Consider the following 19513-nt stretch of genomic DNA (forward strand, 5'->3'; position numbering starts at 1 on the left):
CTTTCCGCAAAACCACGCTGCTTCCCACTTGATGCCGTGCACCGTACTAAGCAGTGGGAAGTACAGAAATAAAAAGGGGCATGACCCCTGTCCACAAGATGGCACGGGAAAGACAGAAAAATATTTACAGATAGAGAAGTCAAAAATAAACACAGTGGTATAAATACATTCATACGTGCTAGAGATGGCTGAAGGGATGATGTGGCCCAAGGTGCTGGGAAACCAATCAGGGTATGGCCCGTTGGAGGATAATAATGATAACTGAAGTGATTATTATGTACCAGGCACTCTACTAAGCGCTGGGGTGGATGCAAGCAAATCAGTTTGGACACAGTCCCGTTCCACATGAGGCTCACAGTTTCAATCCCCATTTTGTAGATGAGGTAACTGAGGCCCAGAGAAGTAAAGTGACTTCCCCAAGGCCACACAGCAGACGAGTGGCGGACCTGGGATTAGAAGCCATGATCTTCTGTGGGGAGACCTTCACGGTCTGTCTGATTTGAGGAAAGAGGGAATTCCGAACCCGGGGAAAGAGCCAGAGGAGGGGGATGGAGGCGGGAGAGGCGAGAGCTAGAAGTTTGGCTTGAAATCAGTCAGTCAGTCGTATTTAATACATCGTTCTAGGCCCTTGGGAGAGTACAACAACACAACAGAACTAGCAAACACGTTCCGTTGGCTGACGCGGAACCAATAACAGACGGCAAGTTTGGGGAATTGCGGGTGAGGAGAGGGGTAGGGAGGGGTCTGATGTTGGAGAGCCTAGAAGTTTCTAGGAGGAGTTTCTGTTCGATGCGAGGAGAGGAGAGAGGTGGGCAAGCGATGCTTTCGGGAGGTGACCCAGACAGCAGCGGGGAGTGAAGGTTGGAGCGGGGCAAGACGAGTCCTTGCGCCAGGGCTGAAGCAGTTTGGGCGGCTCGAGAGGAAGGGGGCAGAGCTGAGAGGTTTTTTTATGGTATTTGTTAAGCACTTACTATGCGCCAGGTACTGTACTAAGCGCTGGGACAGATATAAGATAAGGTTGGACCCAGACCATGTCCCACACAGGGCTCACCGTTTCAATCCCCATTTTACAGTTGAGGTAAACGAGGCCCAGAGAAGTTAAGTAACTTCCCCAAGGTCACGCAACAGACAAGTGGTGGAAGTGGGATTAGAACCCAGGTCCTCGGGGCTCCCAGGCCCGTGCTTGCAGGAAAAACAGGAAGAATTCTGCAGGTCGTATATCCGTATATCTGGATTTTATATCGAGACGCAAATCCCTGAGGGGCTCTTGGGCCCCTAAAGTGTCCTTGGCAGGGTTCCAGTCACAGCAGACCAGAAGATCTGTGAAAACTGGAAGATGTCCAGGGTCCCACACTGGAGGCCAAATACTCCCAGAGCCCTGCACTTTTATTAATAGGAGTACTCGCTAAGGATTACCGGGTGCCAAGCACTGTTCTAAGCACTGGGGTCTTGTCTTATGTCGTCATTTCCAACCCATAGCGACACCAAGGACACATCGCTCCCAGAACGCTCCGCTCTCCATCTGAGATCATTCTGGTAGTGGATCCGTAGAGTTTTCTTGGGAAAAATATGGAAATGGTTTACCGTTGCCACCTTCCACTCAGTCAACTCGAGTCTCCTCCCTCGACTACCATGCCACTGCTGCCCAGCACGGATGACTTTTGCCCTGTAGCCGATGGCCTGCCACTCGCCAGCCACCGGCCAAGCTAGGGATGGAACGGAGGGGCCTCTGCTTGACTCTCCGTCCCGGAGCCGAGACTGGTCGAGGACTGGAAACTCTCCAGGTGCCACCCTGAGAGGGGAAGTGCTGGGGTAGATAGAAGTTAATCAGGTTGAACAAAGTCCCTGTCCCCCAAGGGGCTCACACTCTTAATCCCCATTTTATAGATGGGGTGACTGGGGCCCAGAGAAGCGACACGACCTGCCCGAGGTCACACAGCAGACAGGTGGCAGAGTCAGACTTAGAACCCAGGTCTTTCCGACTGCCAGGCCCGGACTCTATCCACTGAGCCACGACACCATGATGATCAGAAAGGCGTGTGGACGAGGTTGCATTTGTTTTAACCAAATGAGGCCTGGGGATTCGTGAGGTTTGGTGATTTTCTTTAGCCCCGGCACGTGTTTCTGTATGGCCCTTCGGGGCTGCCTCTGCCAGGTGCGAAGAAGGGACAAGGATTCCCTTTCTTCAGAGACCCCTCCTTCCTGATTGACTGGAAGAAGTATCACCTCTCTGCCACGCCCAGCTGGGACTCCCGTTTGGATGGAGGTACAGCTCGATCTTTTCTCACTGCAGGGGCGATCTCTTATCCTCAGATAGGGACCAAGAGAGTGAGGAACTAGAAGACAGTTAGGGGCAAATAATAATAATAGAAATGAGAGTATTTGTTAAGCGCTTACTGTGTGCCAAACACCGTTCTAAGCGCCGGGTTAGGTGCAAGGTCATGAGGTGATCCCACATGGGCCTCACAGTCTTAGTCCCTGTTTTAATAATAATAATAATGTTGGTATTTGTTAAGCGCTATGTGCAGAGCACTGTTCTAAGTGCTGGGGGAGATTCAGGGTTATCAGTTTGTCCTACGTGAAGCTTCCAGTCTTCATCCGCATTTTACAGATGAGGTAACTGAGGCACAGAGAAGTGAAGTGACTTGCCAACGGTCACACAGCTGACGAGTGGCAGAGCCGGGATTCGAACCCATGACCACCGACTCCCAAGCCTGGGCTCTTTCCACTGAGCCACGTTTTACAGATGAGGCAACTGAGGTCCAGAGAAGTGAAGTGGCTTGCCCAAGGTCACACAGCAGAGGAGTGGCGGAGCAGGGATTCGAACCCACGTCCTCTGACTGCCAAGTCCGGGCTCTTTCCACTAAGCTGCGCTGTTTCTCTAAGCGCTTGGAAAAGTACAATATAAAGGAGATGGTAGATGGTAGGAGCTTACAGTCTATAGGGCGAGACGGAAAATATAAACGATTATGGAGACGGAAAATTGTAGAGCAGAAGAAGAGATACATAAGTACTGTGGGGTTGGGGTGAGCCTGCCCTAATCCCCAACTCTCGGACTTAAAGAAAATGAGGGCAGAGAGGAGGGCTCCAGGTCCCCTTACTTGCTTGAGATTTCCTGGCGGGTTCTGTGGCACATCCTGGGGCCCGGGCACCGGACCTGGGGGTAAAGTCCTGACCTCGAGGGTTCGGGCTCTGATCAGCCGGCAGAGATGAAATATGCGGACCGATTCCCCTCAACGAACCCGCTGAGGTCTTCGTAGGCTTCACGGCCGTCCTCGAAGAGATAACGTGCAACCTCTTGCCCCCCCAGACCCTCCGCTTCCGGACATGAGTTACCGACTGGAGTCTTCCCAGGAGAGCCCATCTCAGAGTCAATCATCAGATATCCAGGAGCAGACGCTGTTGCTTTTCCTCTTCTTGGATTTTCACACTGGATTCCCAGCTCAGCTGGAGGAGGCCTGGAGTAGGTATCGGGAAATGAGGCTGGCTGCTAACAGTAATAATAATAATGATGATGGTATTTGTTGAACCCTTACTATATGCCAGGCACCGTACTAAGCGTTGGGGTTGGATACAAAGCACATCGGGTTGGACACAGTCCCTGTCCCACATGGGGCTCACAGATCAAGGAGACCCAAAATGCTCAAGAGTAACAGAGGACCGAGGCTTTTTCTTCGGAGGAATGTCTGATTTTGAACCGATGCGATATGGGTTGGCATGTTGAGCTAACGCAATTGATTATTGTACAAAATAGATGAAGGACAGAATTTTCTTCCCTTTAGCTCAGAGCTGTGAAAACTCACTGTGGGCAGGGAACGAATCTACCAACTCTGCTGTATTGGACTCTCCCAAGCGCTTAGCCCAGGGCCTTGAGCGTGGCTCGGTGGAAAGAGCACGGACTTGGGAGTCAGAGGTCGTGGGTTCGAATCCCAGCTCTGCCGCTTGTCAGCTGTGTGACTGTGGGCAAGTCACTTCACTTCTCTGTGCCTCAGTGACCTCATCTGTAAAATGGGGTTTAAGACTGTGAGCCTCACGTGGGACAACCTGATTACCCTGTATCTACCCCAGCGCTTAGAACAGTGCTCTGCACATAGTAAGCGCTTAACTAATCCCAACATTATTAAACACTCAATAACGACCACTGATCGATTGATTATTTAATTCATGTCTGCCGCCCCTTCTAGACGGTAAGCTTGTTGTGAGGGGGGAGCGGTTGTATTGGACTCTCCCAAGCACTTTAGACCAGTGCTGTGCACACAGTAAGCGCTCAATAAGTACCACTGATTTACTGATCGATATCGATTGATCGAATACACCTTCTTCGAGATCTATTCCGGGATCCAGGTATGCCGGGGGCAGTGAGGGCAGATATCAGCAAAAGCATATCCTGTAGCTTAGCTGCGTGTGAGTTAGAATGTGGTGTGAAGCCATCCTCCTTCTTCAGTTTGGGCCCAGAGCCCCATTGCCCTGGAGGTGACTGCCAAGGGCAGTTGGGGTGCTGAGGTCAGTCAGTCAGTCGTATTTATTGAGCACTTACTGTATGCAGAGCACTGATCTAAAGTAATAATAATAATAATAATAATGTTGGTATATGTTAAGCGCTTACTATGTGCCGAGCGATGTTCTAAGCGCTGGGGTAGATACAGGGTAATCAGGTTGTCCCACATGAGCCTCACAGTTAATCCCCATTTTACAGCTGAGGTAACTGAGGCACAGAGAAGTGAAGTGACTTGCCCACAGTCACCCAGCTGCCAAGTGGCAGAGCTGGGATTCGAACCCATGACCTCTTACTCCCAAGCCTGGGCTCTTTCCACTGAGCCACGTAGTAAGCGCTTGGGAAAGCACAAGACAACAATAAACAGTGACAGTCCCTGCCCACAACGAGCTCCCTGTCTAGAGGCTTCAGCGCTTACTATGTGCAGAACACTGTATTAAGCTCCGGGCCCCGTGCGGCAGGTTCTCACCCCCTCACCTGGGCTAGGTGAAAAGGACCCTAGGGATAAAGAGGGAGAGAAGCAGAGTGGCCCAGTGGCTAGAGCCCGGGCCTGGGAGTCAGAAGGACCTGGGTTCTAGTCCCAGCTCTGCCCCTTGTCTGCTGTGTAACCTTGGGCATATCACTTCACTGAGCCTCTAGTTCCCTCATCTGGAAAATGGGGGTTCAGACTGAGAGCCCCAGGTGCGGAAGGGACTCTGTCCAAGCTGATTTGCCTGTACCCTCTCCAGCGCTTAATACAGTGCCGGAAGATAGTAAGCGCTTAACAAATATCCCAGTTATTATTATTGAGACTCATGGCCCCCAAAAGCTTCCTGAACCTCCGGGGCTCTGAGACGTCTAGGGTACAAGGCAGGGCACCCCGAAGACTGGCCAGGGTGGCAGCAAGCTGCCGGACCCAGCTAACCTCTGCCTGGCATTTCATTGCAAATCAATCCATCAGGGGCATTCGCCGAGTCCTTACTGTGTGCAGAGCGCTGTAGTAGATGCTAGGGAGAGTAGGTAGACACGATCTCTGTCCACAACACGCGATCTAGAGGGAGAATTGGGACAAGAGTCTGAGGAGGCCCTGAGAGGGGGTTTACAAATTGGGAGCCTTCTCCCATCTAGTTCCTTGAGCCGTGGCCTTGTTAGCAACACCGGAAAAGAATCGAAGGGTGCAAAAGGCCCGTTAACAGATTCAGTCCCCCGATGTTGTGAAGTTCTCTGCTTGAGAGGCTTTTAAGACCCCCTCACTCCTCGGAACATGACTTGCCCATCCCTCTTGGTTGGGCTTTCTGGACGACAGCTCCAACTGCTGTTTGCTCGGGCACTATCGCTTCATTAATAAACAGCCAGTGTTTATTTAAGTCTCCTCACATCTGAAAGTAGGAGACCAGTTTCTGAAAATGCACGGTGAGGGCAGATTTATATTTAGGAGTCTTTCGTCTCTCTGCTTGGTCACGTGCCCTCGTCCTGGAAGGTTTTTTGGCTTGTTTGTTTTAATGGTGTTTGTTAAGTACTTACCAGGCACCGGACGAAGGGCTGGGACAAGAGTCCCTGTCCCACATGGGGCTCACGGCCTTAATCCCCATTCTACAGATGAGGTAACTGAGGCAGAGAGAAGTGAAGTGACTTGCCCGAGGTCACCCAGCAGACAAGCGGTGGAGCCAGAATTAGAACCTAGGTCCTTCCGACTTCCTGGCTCGGGGTCTAGCTACTAGGCCACGACGCTTCTCCTCCAGAGCACCTCCTGTGGAAAGAGAAGAGATCATTTAAGATCACAGCCTGGTTTCCTCGGCCCCGAAAAATTTACCTCGTGGGCTCGGTCTCGTCCTCACCTGATCGCGGCGACTTGAAAAGGGAGCAGTTAGCTATTTTTCGGTACATTTACTGACATCCCGGGCTCCATTTATTTCTGGGTCATTCGGAGACAGCCGTTCGGGAAAAAGGCATTGTAGGGTAAGTTTCTGTCACAGATTCTGGGCCTGAAAGAATTTCGATCGATCGGTTGATCTTGTATTGAGCATCTACTGAGGGCCAGGCACTATCACTGAGCACTGGGAAGAATTCAACCGAAGAGTGGTCTACTTTCCCTGCCCTCGAGGAGCTTACATTCCAGCGGGAGAGTACTGCCCCTCTTGGGAATGGGAGGCCAGGGAGGGCTGCCTCCTTTTCGGCATGTAGGTACTCCAGGACCGTGACAGAGGAGCAAAAGATGGGAAAGGTGTGAAGCAGAAAAAGTCATCTAAAAAGAGCCCTTGCTCCTTTGTGAAGACCCAGAGAAGGGGTCAGCCTCCAGCCCTAGCCTCCTGTTAGCCTGTGGGCCTCCTCCCCGCTGGAGGTCCTGGAATTGCTGAGCCTTGGGGTCATGGCTGCTTCTTTGGGAAATTGCGTAGCACTCTCCCCCAAGCACTTAGAACAGTGCTCTGAACATAATGAGAGCTCAGTAAATACCACTGATTGAAATGAGTTGTCTGCCTGTGGCCCAGACCCAGCTTTCCGGGACCTCGCGTTCCCCTGGGGGTTTGTCCTCCTTCGGGACCGGGCCCCATTTAGTCCAGTTCTGGGCTCCCGGGTGCCTCCTTCGAGGAGTCACCGTCGGCAAGGGCGGTGGGCTCATTTCCCATTCCTCCTCCCTTGTCCTTTCCGCATTCCCTGATGATGGAGAACCGAGGAGCGGACTCTTCCGGTTGGGTGGCCACACTTAACGGATTTTCAGCTGGTCTGCCCCATGTCTGATGTAGGCATAGCCCTGGATACTTCTTAAGGCTGCCATTTTTCATTTTCAGTGCCCGGCCACCCTTCTCGACTCCCGCGTCTGAATCCCACGGCGGCTCCAAAGCAGCGCCCGGGTTTACGGGGACCCGGGAGGGGAAGCTCGGTGGCTCTGGAGCACGGGGCGGTGCGGGGGTGACATGCGTTAGGTTCTGCAGATTTCCACCCGGAACCTGTTGGTGTGCCTTCATGGTGCCATATGTAACATAAAGTTCCCCTGTTGCTCCCGGTAATGTGTAGTGCTGTCAGTGCCCACCCGACCCCCGCATGGGGGCCGTCAGTGCAGTCATTCTCCCTCTAGGGACCCAGGACTTGCTCAGGACCCACCTCGACCTCATCTTTCTGGACAACCAGCGCCTGGTGCAGGGAACCGTGCAGCGAGCCTTGGACCAGACATTGAGTCAGCAGCACCAGACTGCCAAGGTAATAGGATCCAGGGGGAGGTGAAACCGCCAGGCCCCCCCACATCTCTTTCGCGGGGTAGAACGGGAGTAGGCGGGGGGCTTGGGGGCCAAGCGAGAAAGTGGTGTGGCCTAGTAAAACGAGCAAGGGCCTTGGAGTAAGAGGATCTGGGTTCTAGTCCCAGCTTGGCCAACTGCCTGCTGTATGACTTCGGGCAAGCGACTTCACTTCTCTGTTCCTCAGTTTCCTCATCTGTAAAATGAGGAAACTCCCTCCCTCTTAGACTGTGAGCCCCACCTTTTATCTACTGCAGTACTTGGTTCAAATACTACAATTTTTCTTTTTAAACCACCTGAGGATAGGGGTGGGAGGTTATTTTTTTTAAGCCCCGTGAGGATATTCATTCGTTCGCCTGTATTAAGCACTTACAGTGCACAGCACCGTACTAAACGCTTGAGAAAGTACAATACTGCAATAAAGAGTGATCACCCCTGCCCACAACGAGCTCACAGCCCGGGGGTATGGGTGGAAGGGGAAAGGAGTCACTTATTGTTTATGGTTATATTATCTTTTCCCAAGGGTTCAGTACAGTGCCCTTCACACAGTAATCACTCAATAAATAGGAATGAATGAATGAATGAATGAATGAATGGAGTAAGAGCCTTCTACACCCATGCGGCTGTGCTCCACCCTGCTTGGGCTGAGACGAAAAGCACCAAGCCCGGCCCTTGCCCCCATCTCTCCCTGACCCCAACTCTCCACCTCCCTCTCCACCTGGGTGGAGGAAGGAGTAAAGGACACCCCCCTCCCCCCAGCAGCAACAGAGGGCACCTGGTTAACATGGGAGGGCAGGGATGGAGACAGGTCCGGGGGCAGTTTGCAGCCTCAGCCTTGCCAAGCTCCCAACCCTACTGGAGAAAGCCCGGGCCTGGGAGTCAGAAGGACCTGGGTTCCAATCCCAGCTCTGCCAGTTACTTGCTGTGTGACCTTGGGCAAATCACTACATTTCTCTGTGTCTCCGTTTCCTCAACTATAAAATGGCGACACCTTTTCTTATCTCCTACTTAGAGACGGTGAGCCCCATGTGGAATAGGGAGTGTGTCTGACCTTAATTAACTTATACCTTCCCCAGCGCTTGGAACAGTGTTTGACACATAGAAAGCACTTGTAATTCATCCCGCCTCCAAGGTCCACAGCACTCAGATTGTTTATATTAATCGCCTGTTCTAGACTTTAAGCTCATTGTGGGCAGGGAATATGTCTGTTTATTGTTATATTGTACTCTCCCAACCGCTTACTACAGTGTTCCACACACAAGAGCTCAATAAATATGATTGACTAACCCTAAACAAATACCACACAAAAAAAACCAAGGAAACGAAAAAACCCTGCTTATTCCCAAACCTTAGAGCCACAGTGGACATCATCCTTTGGAGGGTTCATAATAATAATAATTATGGTACTTGTTAAGTGCTTACTATGTGCCAAGCACCATTCTAAGCACTGGGGTAGATACCAGGTGATCAGGATGGACACAGTCCCTGTCCCACATGGGGCTCACAGTCTTAATCCCCCTTTTACAGATGAAGTAACTGAGGCCCAGAGAAGTGAAGTGACTTGACTAAGGTCACACAGCAAACAAGTGGGGGAGCAGGGATTAGAACCCAGGTCCTTCTGACTCTCAGGCCTGTGTTCTATCCACTAAGCCAAGCTGCTTCTGCAGCCCTGTGGGAGATGTAGCGCTTCCTCCCCTCCTCCCATAAACGGTGCCTGGCCACAAATCTCCAGAGCCCTGAAGCCTCAGCTGCCCTAACAGGGCAGGATTTCCAAGGTGGGAAAGGAGCGGGCCCCATCACTGGTGGCCAGGAGAATCTCCAGCTCTGCTCTGAGGCGGAGCCCAGCCCCAGCTGCAGGAGTCGGGGTAGACCAGCCCTGCCCCCGGTAGGGCAGTACCTAGCTCAGCTCCCAGGCTCCAGGAGTCCAGGCATATGGTGTCCCAGGAGAAAATTCAGTTGGATGCAACGAGGAACTCTATAAACACTGGGGGATAAAACACAGGAATGGGCTCTGGCGAGAGGAGATGAGACCTTCATTCCTGGAGCTCTGGTAGAATGATAGACAATGCTCTGTCCAGGTGTGGTTTAGTCTTTCCCCTGCTTGAGAGCAGGGGGCTAGACCAGGTGACCTTTTTTTTTAAAAAATGGAATTTATTATAATTATTAATAATAATAGTGGTATTTGTTAAGCACTTGCTATGTGCCCGGCACTGTACTAAGCACTGGGGTAAATAGAGGCTAATCAGGTGGGACACAGTCCACGTCCCACTTGGGGTTCACAGTCTTAATCCCCATTTTACAGATGAGGGAACTGAGGTAGAGGGACATGATGTGTCTTGCCCAGGGTCAGACAGATGGCGGAGCGGGATTAGAACCCAGGTCCTCTGACACCCAGGCCCGGGCTCTTTCCACTAAGCCACATTGCTTCCCAGTCCCATCCCAGCTCTAGGATTCCATGACACGTGGACAGGAGAGATCGCTGGGCTCAGGTGCTCTGGCTTCCCGGCTAGAGACCCTGGGGCCCATCGACCCCAGTTGGCTTGGCTTGGTGGTGATCTGCCATCCCCCTCCTCCTCAATGGGTCTGTTCCCTGCCCCCGTCCCCTCCCCGTAGGTCTTCCAGAAATTTCAGCAGTCGCTGCCGGTAGCCGTGGAGTCCATCGCCAGAATCGTGACCAGCAGCACCAGCAGTGGCTTCCGCGCCGGATGTTTCCAGGCCCTGCAGGTGCGTGGGGACCGGACAGCACAGAGCCAGGATCCAGAACCTCTGGGAAGGGATCGTGTCCCCGGACAGGGAGAGGGAGGGTTGAGGCCGACCGGCCCCTCGAACCGAGAAGGGATGGCCCGGGGAGTTGATGGGCTGGAGAAGCCCCCTGGACTCTCCCTGGTTCAGAACTGCCCTGTGTTGGGGGGGATTCAGAAGAGGTGGGGCCTGGGGACTGACCAGAGAGGCCTCGGTGGCCTGATGGGAGTCCAGCTGAGTCCTCCAGGATGAGCGGAAGGGGTGCGCGCCCAATGGTCTGATGTTGGCGGCGGGAGGATTGAGGCTGAGGCCGGAGGAAAGGGTACAGCCTATTCTGGGCCTCTGGGACAGATATTCCCTTCCAGGCAGCTCAAATCAGTAAGTCAGTCAATTAATGGTATTTATTGAGCACTTCCTGTGTGCAGAGCACTGGACTAAGCGCTTGAAGGAAGCCTTCCCCACTCCCCCAGAGCCCAGCCCCAAGCCTTTCGCTGGATATCCTCTCCCATGGAGAAATGACCCTTTGCACCCCTCTCTCTCCCCCTCATCTGAGGGGCCGGTCAGGATCCTTTCCTCCGGGTGTAGTGGCACGGAAAGAACCAAGTCCACAAGCCATTAGTCCCCGACTCCCAAGGCTGGCTAGCCCAAGCCGCGGCTTCTCAGTCGTGACCTGCGGAGGGGGGTGGGGTCGGATGATGGGAGGATTGGTGCCGGGACTGCTCGGTCCCTCCCCCTCTACTGTGACCCAAAGCCGGGGCAACTTAACCTCGTCTTGGGCCCAGAAAGAAAGAGAGAGGAAGGCTTCTATTCCCCATCTACACTCCCTCCCTCGGAGAACTCATCCACTCCCACGGCTTCAACTACCATCTCTATGCGGATGATACCCAAATCTACGTCTCCAGCCCTGATCTCTCTCCCTCTCTCCAGGGTCGCATCTCCTCCTGCCTTCCAGACATCTCTACTTGGATGTCCTCTCCTCACCTCAAACTTAACATGGCCAAAACAGAGCTCCTTATCTTCCGGCCCGAACCCTGTCCTCTCGCGGATTTTCCCGTCACTGCAGACGGCACCACCATCCTTCCCGTCACACAAGCCCGCGACCTGGATGTTATCCTTGACTCCGCCCTCTCATTCAACCCACATATCCAATCCGTCGCCGACTCCTATCAGTCTCACCTTCACACCGTCGTTAAAATCGGCCCTTTCCTCTCCATCCAGACCGCTACCACATTCCTTCATCCTAACTCACCTAGATGACTGCATCAGCCTCCTTTCTGACCTCCCAACCTCCTGCCTCTCCCCACTCCAGTCCCTACTTCACTCTGCTGCCCGGATCGTCTTTCTACAGAAACGTTCAGGATTTGTCACCCCGCTCCTCAAAAGTCTCCAGTGGTTACCTATCCACCTCTGTATCAAACCAACACTCCTCTCCATTAGCTTTAAAGCAGGCCATCACCTCGCCCCCTCCTACCTCACCTCGCTTCTCTCCTACAACCCAGTCCGCACGCTCAGCTCCTTTGGTGCCGCTAACCTTCTCACTGGGCCTCCATCTCAACGTCTCGCTTCCGATCCTTGATCCACATCCTGCCTCTGGCCTGGAACGCCCTCCCTCCTCAAATCCACCAGACAGTGACTCTCCCCACCTTCAAAGCCTTACTGAAGGCTCATCTCCTCTGAGAGGCCTTCCCAGACTAAGCCCCACTTTTCCTCATCTCCCATTCCCTTCTGCGTCGCCCTGACTTGCTCCCTTTGCTCTTCCCCTTCCCAGCTCCCCAAAACTTGTGTCTATATCTGTCATTTTATTTACTTATATTGATATCTATTTGTATTGATGTCTGTCTCCGCTCCTCTAGACTGTGAGCTCACTGGGGGCAGGGATTGTCTCTCTTTATTGACGTATTATACTTTCCCAAGCGCTTAGTACAGTGCTCTGCACACGGTAAGCACTCAATAAATACAATTGAATGGATGAAAGGCAACCCAGGAGTTACGACTCAGCTGGGCACAGCCCCATCTGGCACCTCTGGATCCTGCTTCCATCCACCCCCAAGCACATCTCCTCAGTCCTGGCTTCCCTCCCTCCCTCCCTGGAAGCTACTTCTGCTTGATTTTCCTACCAAACGGTCTCTCTGACTCCTGGGGTAGAACCGAAGAGGGTCCCGGGCTCCAGCACTGTGCACCCCTCTAGACCGTAAGCTCATCGTGGGCAGGGAATCGTCTGCTTATTGTTGTACTGTACTGTCCCTGGCACTTAGTCCAGTGCTCCGCACCCAGTAAGCGCTCAGTAAGTACGACTGACTGACTCTCGCCCCTCAGGCCACAGACACACAGGAGTTTGGAGTTCAGCTGAAAAAGGCATTTCACCAGACCGTCCAGCGGCGATTCCTGAACCACCTCCCGGGGGGCCCGAAGCAGGTGAGGCAGGCGCGAGGTCACGCCAGAGCCGACCTCACCATCCAGCCAACGGTCTGGGGACGGGGCGGGTAGGACAGAGACAGGAATCAATCGATCGATGGTACTTATTGAGCGCTGTGTGCAGAGCACTGTACTAAGCCCTTAGCAGAGTACAATACAACGGAAGCGACAGGCTCACGGCCTAGAGGGAGTTGGATGTTGGATGAACCGGTTTAGGTTCCTGTTTCGGCCTGTTACTCTGCCTTTAGCCCCTCCCTCCTGGACCTGGGAGGCTGGCAAAAAGGTGATGGGTAGGGGAAGGAGGGGAGTTAGGGGGCAGCCACCCCCTTGCCCATTTCCTCTCTCACCCCACCATTCCCCAAATGGAGCCGGAAGAGTGAGTGACCTCTGGCCCAGACCCTATTTATCTAAAGGACAAGCAGAAGGAGAAGCAATCAGTCATATTATTTATTTATTTATGTTTTATTTATTTTGTTAATTAGATGTACATCCCCTTGATTCTATTTATTGCTATTGTTTTAATGAGATGTACATCCCCTTGATTCTATTTATTGCTATTGTTTTTGTCTGTCTCCTCCGATTAGACCGTAAGCCCGTCAGTGGGCAGGGACTGTTTCTATCTGTTACCCATTTGTACATTCCAAGCGCTTAGTACAGTGCTCTGCACATAGTAAGCGCTCAATAAAATACTACTGTTGAATATTTATTGAGCACTTACTGTGTGCAGAGCACTGTATAAGCACTTGGGAGAGTACAATAGAACAGACACATTGCCTGCCCTCAGCAAGATTACAGTCTGTAGGGGGAGGCAGACATTAATATAAAGAAATTACAGGTGTGGATATAAGTGCAGTGGCCTCCTGGAAAGAGTCCGGTACTTGGGAGTCAGCGGACCTGGGTTCTAATCCCAGCTCCGCCACTTGCCTGCTGTGTGATCTCGCGCAAGTCCTTAGCATCTCTGTGCCTCGGCCGTCTCACCTGTAAAAAATGGAAGTTTGATGCCTGTTCTCCCTTCTCCTTAGACCGTGAGCCCCACGGGGACTGTGGGGACTGTGTCCGATCTGATCTTCTTAATTCATTATGGTATTGGTTAAGCACTTACTAGGTGCCAGGCACTGTACTAAGCACTGGTGTGGATACAGACACATCGGGTTGAACACAGTCTTGTCCCACATCGGACTCACAGTCCCAATCCCCATTTTCCAGGTGAGGTAACCGAGGCACAGAAGTGATGTGATCTGCCTAAGGTCACAGAGCAGACAAGCGGTAGAGCCGGGATTAGAACCCATGACCTTCTGACTTCCAGGCCCGGGCTTTATCCACTATGCCATGTTGTTTCTCCTGCACTTAGTGCAGGGTTTGGCACACAGTAAGCGCATAACAGAGCTGCTTCTGTTTACCCCGGCACTTAGTACAGTGCCTGGCACATAGTAAGCACTTAAAAACACCATTAAAAAAAAGGTTATTCCCCAGTTTTCCAGCACCTCTCCACCCCAAACTGAAGCCCAGTGGTGATGTGCCCTCCCACCCGATCAGCACTAAACTGCCCTGCCCCTCTACCACCCCCTGCTCAGAGACTTAATTGTGGTATTTATTGAGCACTTCTGTGCCAGGCACTGTTCTAAAAGCCGGGATGGATATAAGCATGTCGGGTTGGACACAGTCCCTGTCCCACGTGGGGCTCCCAGTTGCAATTCTTTTCCAAGGGCTGAGGGGAGGGAACTGATGTCCCCTGGCTCTCCCTGCAGCCCCCACCCCGACTTTACACTCAAGGCTGCTGGGGCTTCTCCCACTGGGCGCCCGGAGACTTCCGCTTACCACCGAAGAGTCCCATACGTCCGCACGGCTGCAGTTCCGTCACTATTTTCTGGGGACTGGATCCCTTCCCCCCTACCATGGCTCAGTGGAAAGAGCCCGGGCGTGGGAGTCAGAGGTCATGGGTTCGAATCCCGGCTCTGCCACTTGTCAGCTGGGTGACTGTGGGCAAGTCACTTCACTTCTCTGGGCCTCAGTGACCTCATCTGGAAAATGGGGATGAAGACTGTGCACCTCACGTGGGACCACCTGATGACCCTGTATCTACCCCAGCGCTTAGAACGGTGCTCTGCACATAGTAAGAGCTTCACAGATACCAACATTATGAAGAAGCAGCCTGGCTCAGTGGAAGACGCCTTGGGAGTCGGAGATCATGGGTTCGAATCCCGGCTCTGCCACTTGTCAGCTGGGTGACCGTGGGCAAGTCACTTCACTTCTCTGGGCCTCGGTTCCCTCATCTGGAAAATGGGGATTAAGACCGTGAGCCTCACGTGGGACGACCTGATGACCCTGTATCTCCCCCAGCGCTTAGAACAGTGCTCTGCACATAGTAAGCGCTTAACAAATACCAACATCATTATCATTATAATAATCATCTCCGTGTCTTTTTCGTTGGCGTTGGTGGCCGAGCAGCGGCACCTAGTGGCCCCGGCCCAGCATTGCAAAGCTGGCGCTGCCTCTGCTCGGGGCCACCTCGAGTTAATAATAATAATAATAATGATGTTGGTATTTGTTAAGCGCTTACTATGTGCCGAGCACTGTTCTAAGCGCTGGGGTAGACACAGGGGAATCAGGTTGTCCCACGTGGGGCTCACAGTCTTCATCCCCATTTTACAGATGAGGGAACTGAGGCACCGAGAAGTTAAGTGACTTGCCCAAAGTCACACAGCCGCCAAGTGGCCGAGCCGGGATTCGAACCCATGACCTCTAACTCCAAAGCCCGTGCTCTTTCCACTGAGCCATGCTGCTTCTCTAGTTGAAGTCGAGTTGAAGTCAAACAGCCCACCGGGCAACCCCAGGACCTCCGACTCTGGCCACCTCCGACCCACCGGGTGCTCTCCACTCCTGGCTTCCCTCCTTGCCTGTTGTATTTTTTTCCTCTCCTTTTCTCTCCATGGCTACCGGGAGCCCAGAACAGTGACCGGCTTTCAGTAGTAATCATCGTAATTACGGTACTTGGTAAGCCCTTACTAGGTGCCGAGCCCTTTTCTCAGCACTAGGGTAGATACAAGTCAAGCAGGTTGGACCCAGTCCCTGTCCCACATGGGGCTCACACTCTTCATCCCCATTTTTACAGATGAGGGAACTGAGGCTCAGAGAGCGGAAGTGACTCGCCCAAGGTCACACCGGGAGCGTGTGGCAGAGCCGGGATTAGAATCCGGGTTCGTGCTCTATCCACTAAGCCACCCTGCGGGCAGGGAACGTTTCTCCCAAGTCTGTTAAATGGTACTGTCCCACAGGCTTAGTCCAGTGCTCTGCACACAGTAAGTGCTCAGGAAATACCACGGACGGATCGACTGATACTCGAGAGCGGGCTCGGTGACCGTGGGGTCCGGGATCTGAGCAGCGAGGGATCGTTTGGACTCCCCGAGCGCCAGGCTGGGTTAGAAGGGCCCAGAGTGGTCTGCTCTAGGCCAGGTTAGGCACCTGACTTGAATTCGCTTCCCCCAAGATGGGGGCCAAGGGTCCCCCGAAGCCATCCTGGGGTCCGGCAGTGGGACCTAGGGACTGCCGGCTTCGGGGCTGGCTCCCAGTTCAACCAGCTGGTGGTCAATTGGTCAGGCAGGGCAACGGGTGGTGATAACTGTATTTATTATGCGCTTATTGTGTGCAGAGCACTGTACAAAGAGCTGTGAAAAAGTACCCAGGTGGAAATTAGACACAGTCCTTGGCTTCAAAGGACTCAATCTAAGAGGAAGCAGGTGGGGAGGGAAGGACCTGGATAAATCTAAAACCGGACACCCTGGCCACCCCCTGAGGAGGCAGGCGGCCCTCCTTCGGTACTTGCCTGGATCTCCAGCATCAGGTGGGTTCTTGGAAAATGGAATTCCTCCTTGATCGCAACACTTGCTTTTTAGATGTAGAATTGAACACACTGAGTTGACGGGGTGGGGGCCCCCTTTCCCAAGAAGCTCAAAGCCACCCCCAGCCTCGCACTCCTCTTCATCACCCTTCTGGGAGATGGGTAAGAGGGCACCCCCTTCTCCCTTAACCACCAAAGAGCTCAGAGTGGGCAACCAACCAACCATCATGGGTCTCTTCCCACTCCCACAGCTGATCCCAGAGAAGAGCAGAGGTCGCAAGACCAAGGAGAATACAGCTCCAGCTCAGCGGCAGGAAGCACAGTCAGGTGAGCGGCCCACCGAGGCCCTGGGTTGACGTGGCGGGTGAGGGAAACTCAAAAAAAGCTTTCTCCGACGCCCTCTAAATTGGATCCACTTCTGCCATCTGCCCGGAGGTGATGGAGAACAGCCCTCTGGGCACCCGGCAGACCAATCCTGCTGCTCTCACACTCATTCACTAGGGAGGGCCAGTGCTCGTACAAGCCACAAGTCAGGACACTGAGTACTCGCACACTGAAGCAGCGGGGCCTAGTGGATAAAGCCAAGGCCTGGGAGCCGGAGGACCTGGGTTCAGATCCCGGCTCCGTTTGCCTGATGTGAGGCAAGTCATTTAAGTTCTCTGTGCCTCAGTTTCCTCAACTACAAAATGGGGATTCATTCGTCCGTATTTATTGAACATTTATACTGTGTGCAGGGCACTGTCCTAAGCACTTGGGAGAGTACATTGTGACGATATAAAAGGACGCATTTCCTGCCCACATCAAGCTTACAGTCTCGGCACCCGTTCCTCCCTCCTACTTAGACTGTGAGCTAAACGTGGGACCTGATTATCTTACAACAGGCCTTGACCCATAATAAGTGTTTACAGAAATAAAACACACCAAAACACCCCAAAGCTGAACTCAAGAAGAGGGCTTCTGAGCCCGGCACTTCTGGTCTCGGCACTTCTGGTCTCTCTTCCCGGTTCCCTGTGTCAGTGGTATATTCGATACCAGCGACACATCCAGAAAGCCACGGCAAGTGCTCAGTAAGTAGGACTGTATGAATGAAAGGCTGCTGGGGGGCAGAGCGCCACACAGAAGCGACCCCTGCCCACTGCGAGCTTGCAGTCTAACGGGGAGGGGAGATGGTGGACACAAACTGGGAGTGCAGAAATACGGGTCCCGGTCCTTCCTACGAGTTGGGGTTCGGCTCGGTGGAAAGAGGCTAGGCTTGGGAGTCAGAAGTCATGGGTTCGAATCCCCGCTCTGCCACTTGTCAGCTGTGTGACTGTGGGTAAGTCACTTCACTGTGCCTCCGTTCCCTCATCTGTAAAATGGGGAGTAACTGGGAGCCTCACGTGGGACAACCTGATGACCCTGTATCTCCCCCAGTGCTTAGAACAGTGCTCTGCACAGAGTAAGCGCTTAACAAATACCAACATTATTATTATTATTCTCTTCCAGGTGCCCCTAGGCAGGCAGCAACCCGGAGTCCCAAGAGGAGCCGCCGAGGCCAAGGGGAGGCCCAGATGAATTCCGGCCACCACAAGGCGACAGGCCCGTTGGCCCCGACCGTCGGGACGGCAGTCGACGCTTCCCGGTCACCGGGCCACAAGGGACACCCCACCGAGCAGGGGGCAAACCCGGGCCTGGGCCACCAGGGCGCCTGGGGCGAGTGGGAGGTAACCGAGGAAGCCCAGATGAGACTGGGGACGGAGAGGAAGAAGAGAGGGAGGGCAGGGCGTGGGAATGAGGAATCTTGGCAGGGTGGGGTGGCCGTCCTAGTCATTTCCGACTCTGCCCCTTGGCAGCTGTGTGGCTTTGGGCGAGCCACTTCACTTCTCTGTGCCTCAGTTCCCTCATCCGTAAAATGGGGATGAAGACTGGGAGCCTCACGAGGGACAACCTCGTTCTCCTGTATCTACCTCAGCGCTTAGAACAGTGCTGTGCACGTAGTAAGCGCTTAACAAATACCAACATTATTATTATTATTGTTAAAATAGGGATTAAGACTGTGAGCCTCACGTGGGACAGCCTGATGACCCTCTATCTCCCCCGCCGCTTAGAACAGTGCTGTGCACGTAGTAAGCGCTTAACAAATACCAACATTATTATTATTATTATTGTTAAAATAGGGATTAAGACTGTGAGCCTCACGTGGGACAGCCTGATGACCCTGTATCTCCCCCGCCGCTTAGAACAGTGCCCTGCACGTAGTAAGCGCTTAACAAATACCACCATTATTTCACCCCCTCTCCTGCCCCACCAGGAAAAGCTGTGGCAACAGGAAGTCTCCAACCTATCCGACTGGCTCGACGGCGGGCCCTGACCATCCCTTCCGGGCCTCGGGGAAGGAGCGCGGCTTCCCATCCCGCCGCCGTCGCCGCGTCGCCTTGGCCGGCTCACCGCCCTCGGCCCCCGTCCCCTCCTTTGTCAAAGGGGGATTAAAAGCGGGGCCGACGAGGGCGTCCGACCCTTCATTCCCCCGTAGCTCCGGGAGCGTTTTGGGGCAGCGCCTCCCAAATCGCCTAAACAGATACGATTTCAAAAAGAAAAGTCGGCGGCGAAGCGACGCTGAGGGGTTTTGAGGAAGGGAAGCGGGGAGGGAAATGGCTCCTCGACCAGCCCACACCGCCGCTTCCCCGCCTTCGGGCCTGCGCCGCCCACTGCGCCTGCGCCGGAGGGCCGCCCCCGCCCGGGAGAATTATGAATGGGCGCGCGCCGTGGCGCCCCGTGACGTCACGGCGGTGGTTCCCCCTCCCCCTCCGGCGTCCCTGATTGGCTGCGGGC

At 53.6% G+C, this 19513-nt stretch overlaps 1 protein-coding gene across 1 annotated transcript; it reads left to right on the forward strand.

Annotated features, from left to right (window-relative positions):
- The first annotated feature begins 1953 nt into the window (after positions 1–1953).
- Positions 1954–19405, forward strand: LOC120637994 (type 2 DNA topoisomerase 6 subunit B-like). The gene is made up of 8 exons (XM_029059457.2): positions 1954–2266; positions 3311–3463; positions 7551–7672; positions 10321–10431; positions 12766–12864; positions 16954–17029; positions 18188–18405; positions 18993–19405. Exons 2-8 carry the CDS (start codon positions 3328–3330, stop codon positions 19050–19052), a joined length of 822 nt encoding a protein of 273 aa, XP_028915290.2. The 5' UTR covers positions 1954–2266; positions 3311–3327; the 3' UTR covers positions 19053–19405.
- Positions 19406–19513: the final 108 nt, after the last annotated feature.

The sequence above is a fragment of the Ornithorhynchus anatinus genome, chromosome 3, assembly GCF_004115215.2.
Source record: "Ornithorhynchus anatinus isolate Pmale09 chromosome 3, mOrnAna1.pri.v4, whole genome shotgun sequence".
Classification (NCBI taxonomy): Eukaryota; Metazoa; Chordata; class Mammalia; order Monotremata; family Ornithorhynchidae; genus Ornithorhynchus; species Ornithorhynchus anatinus.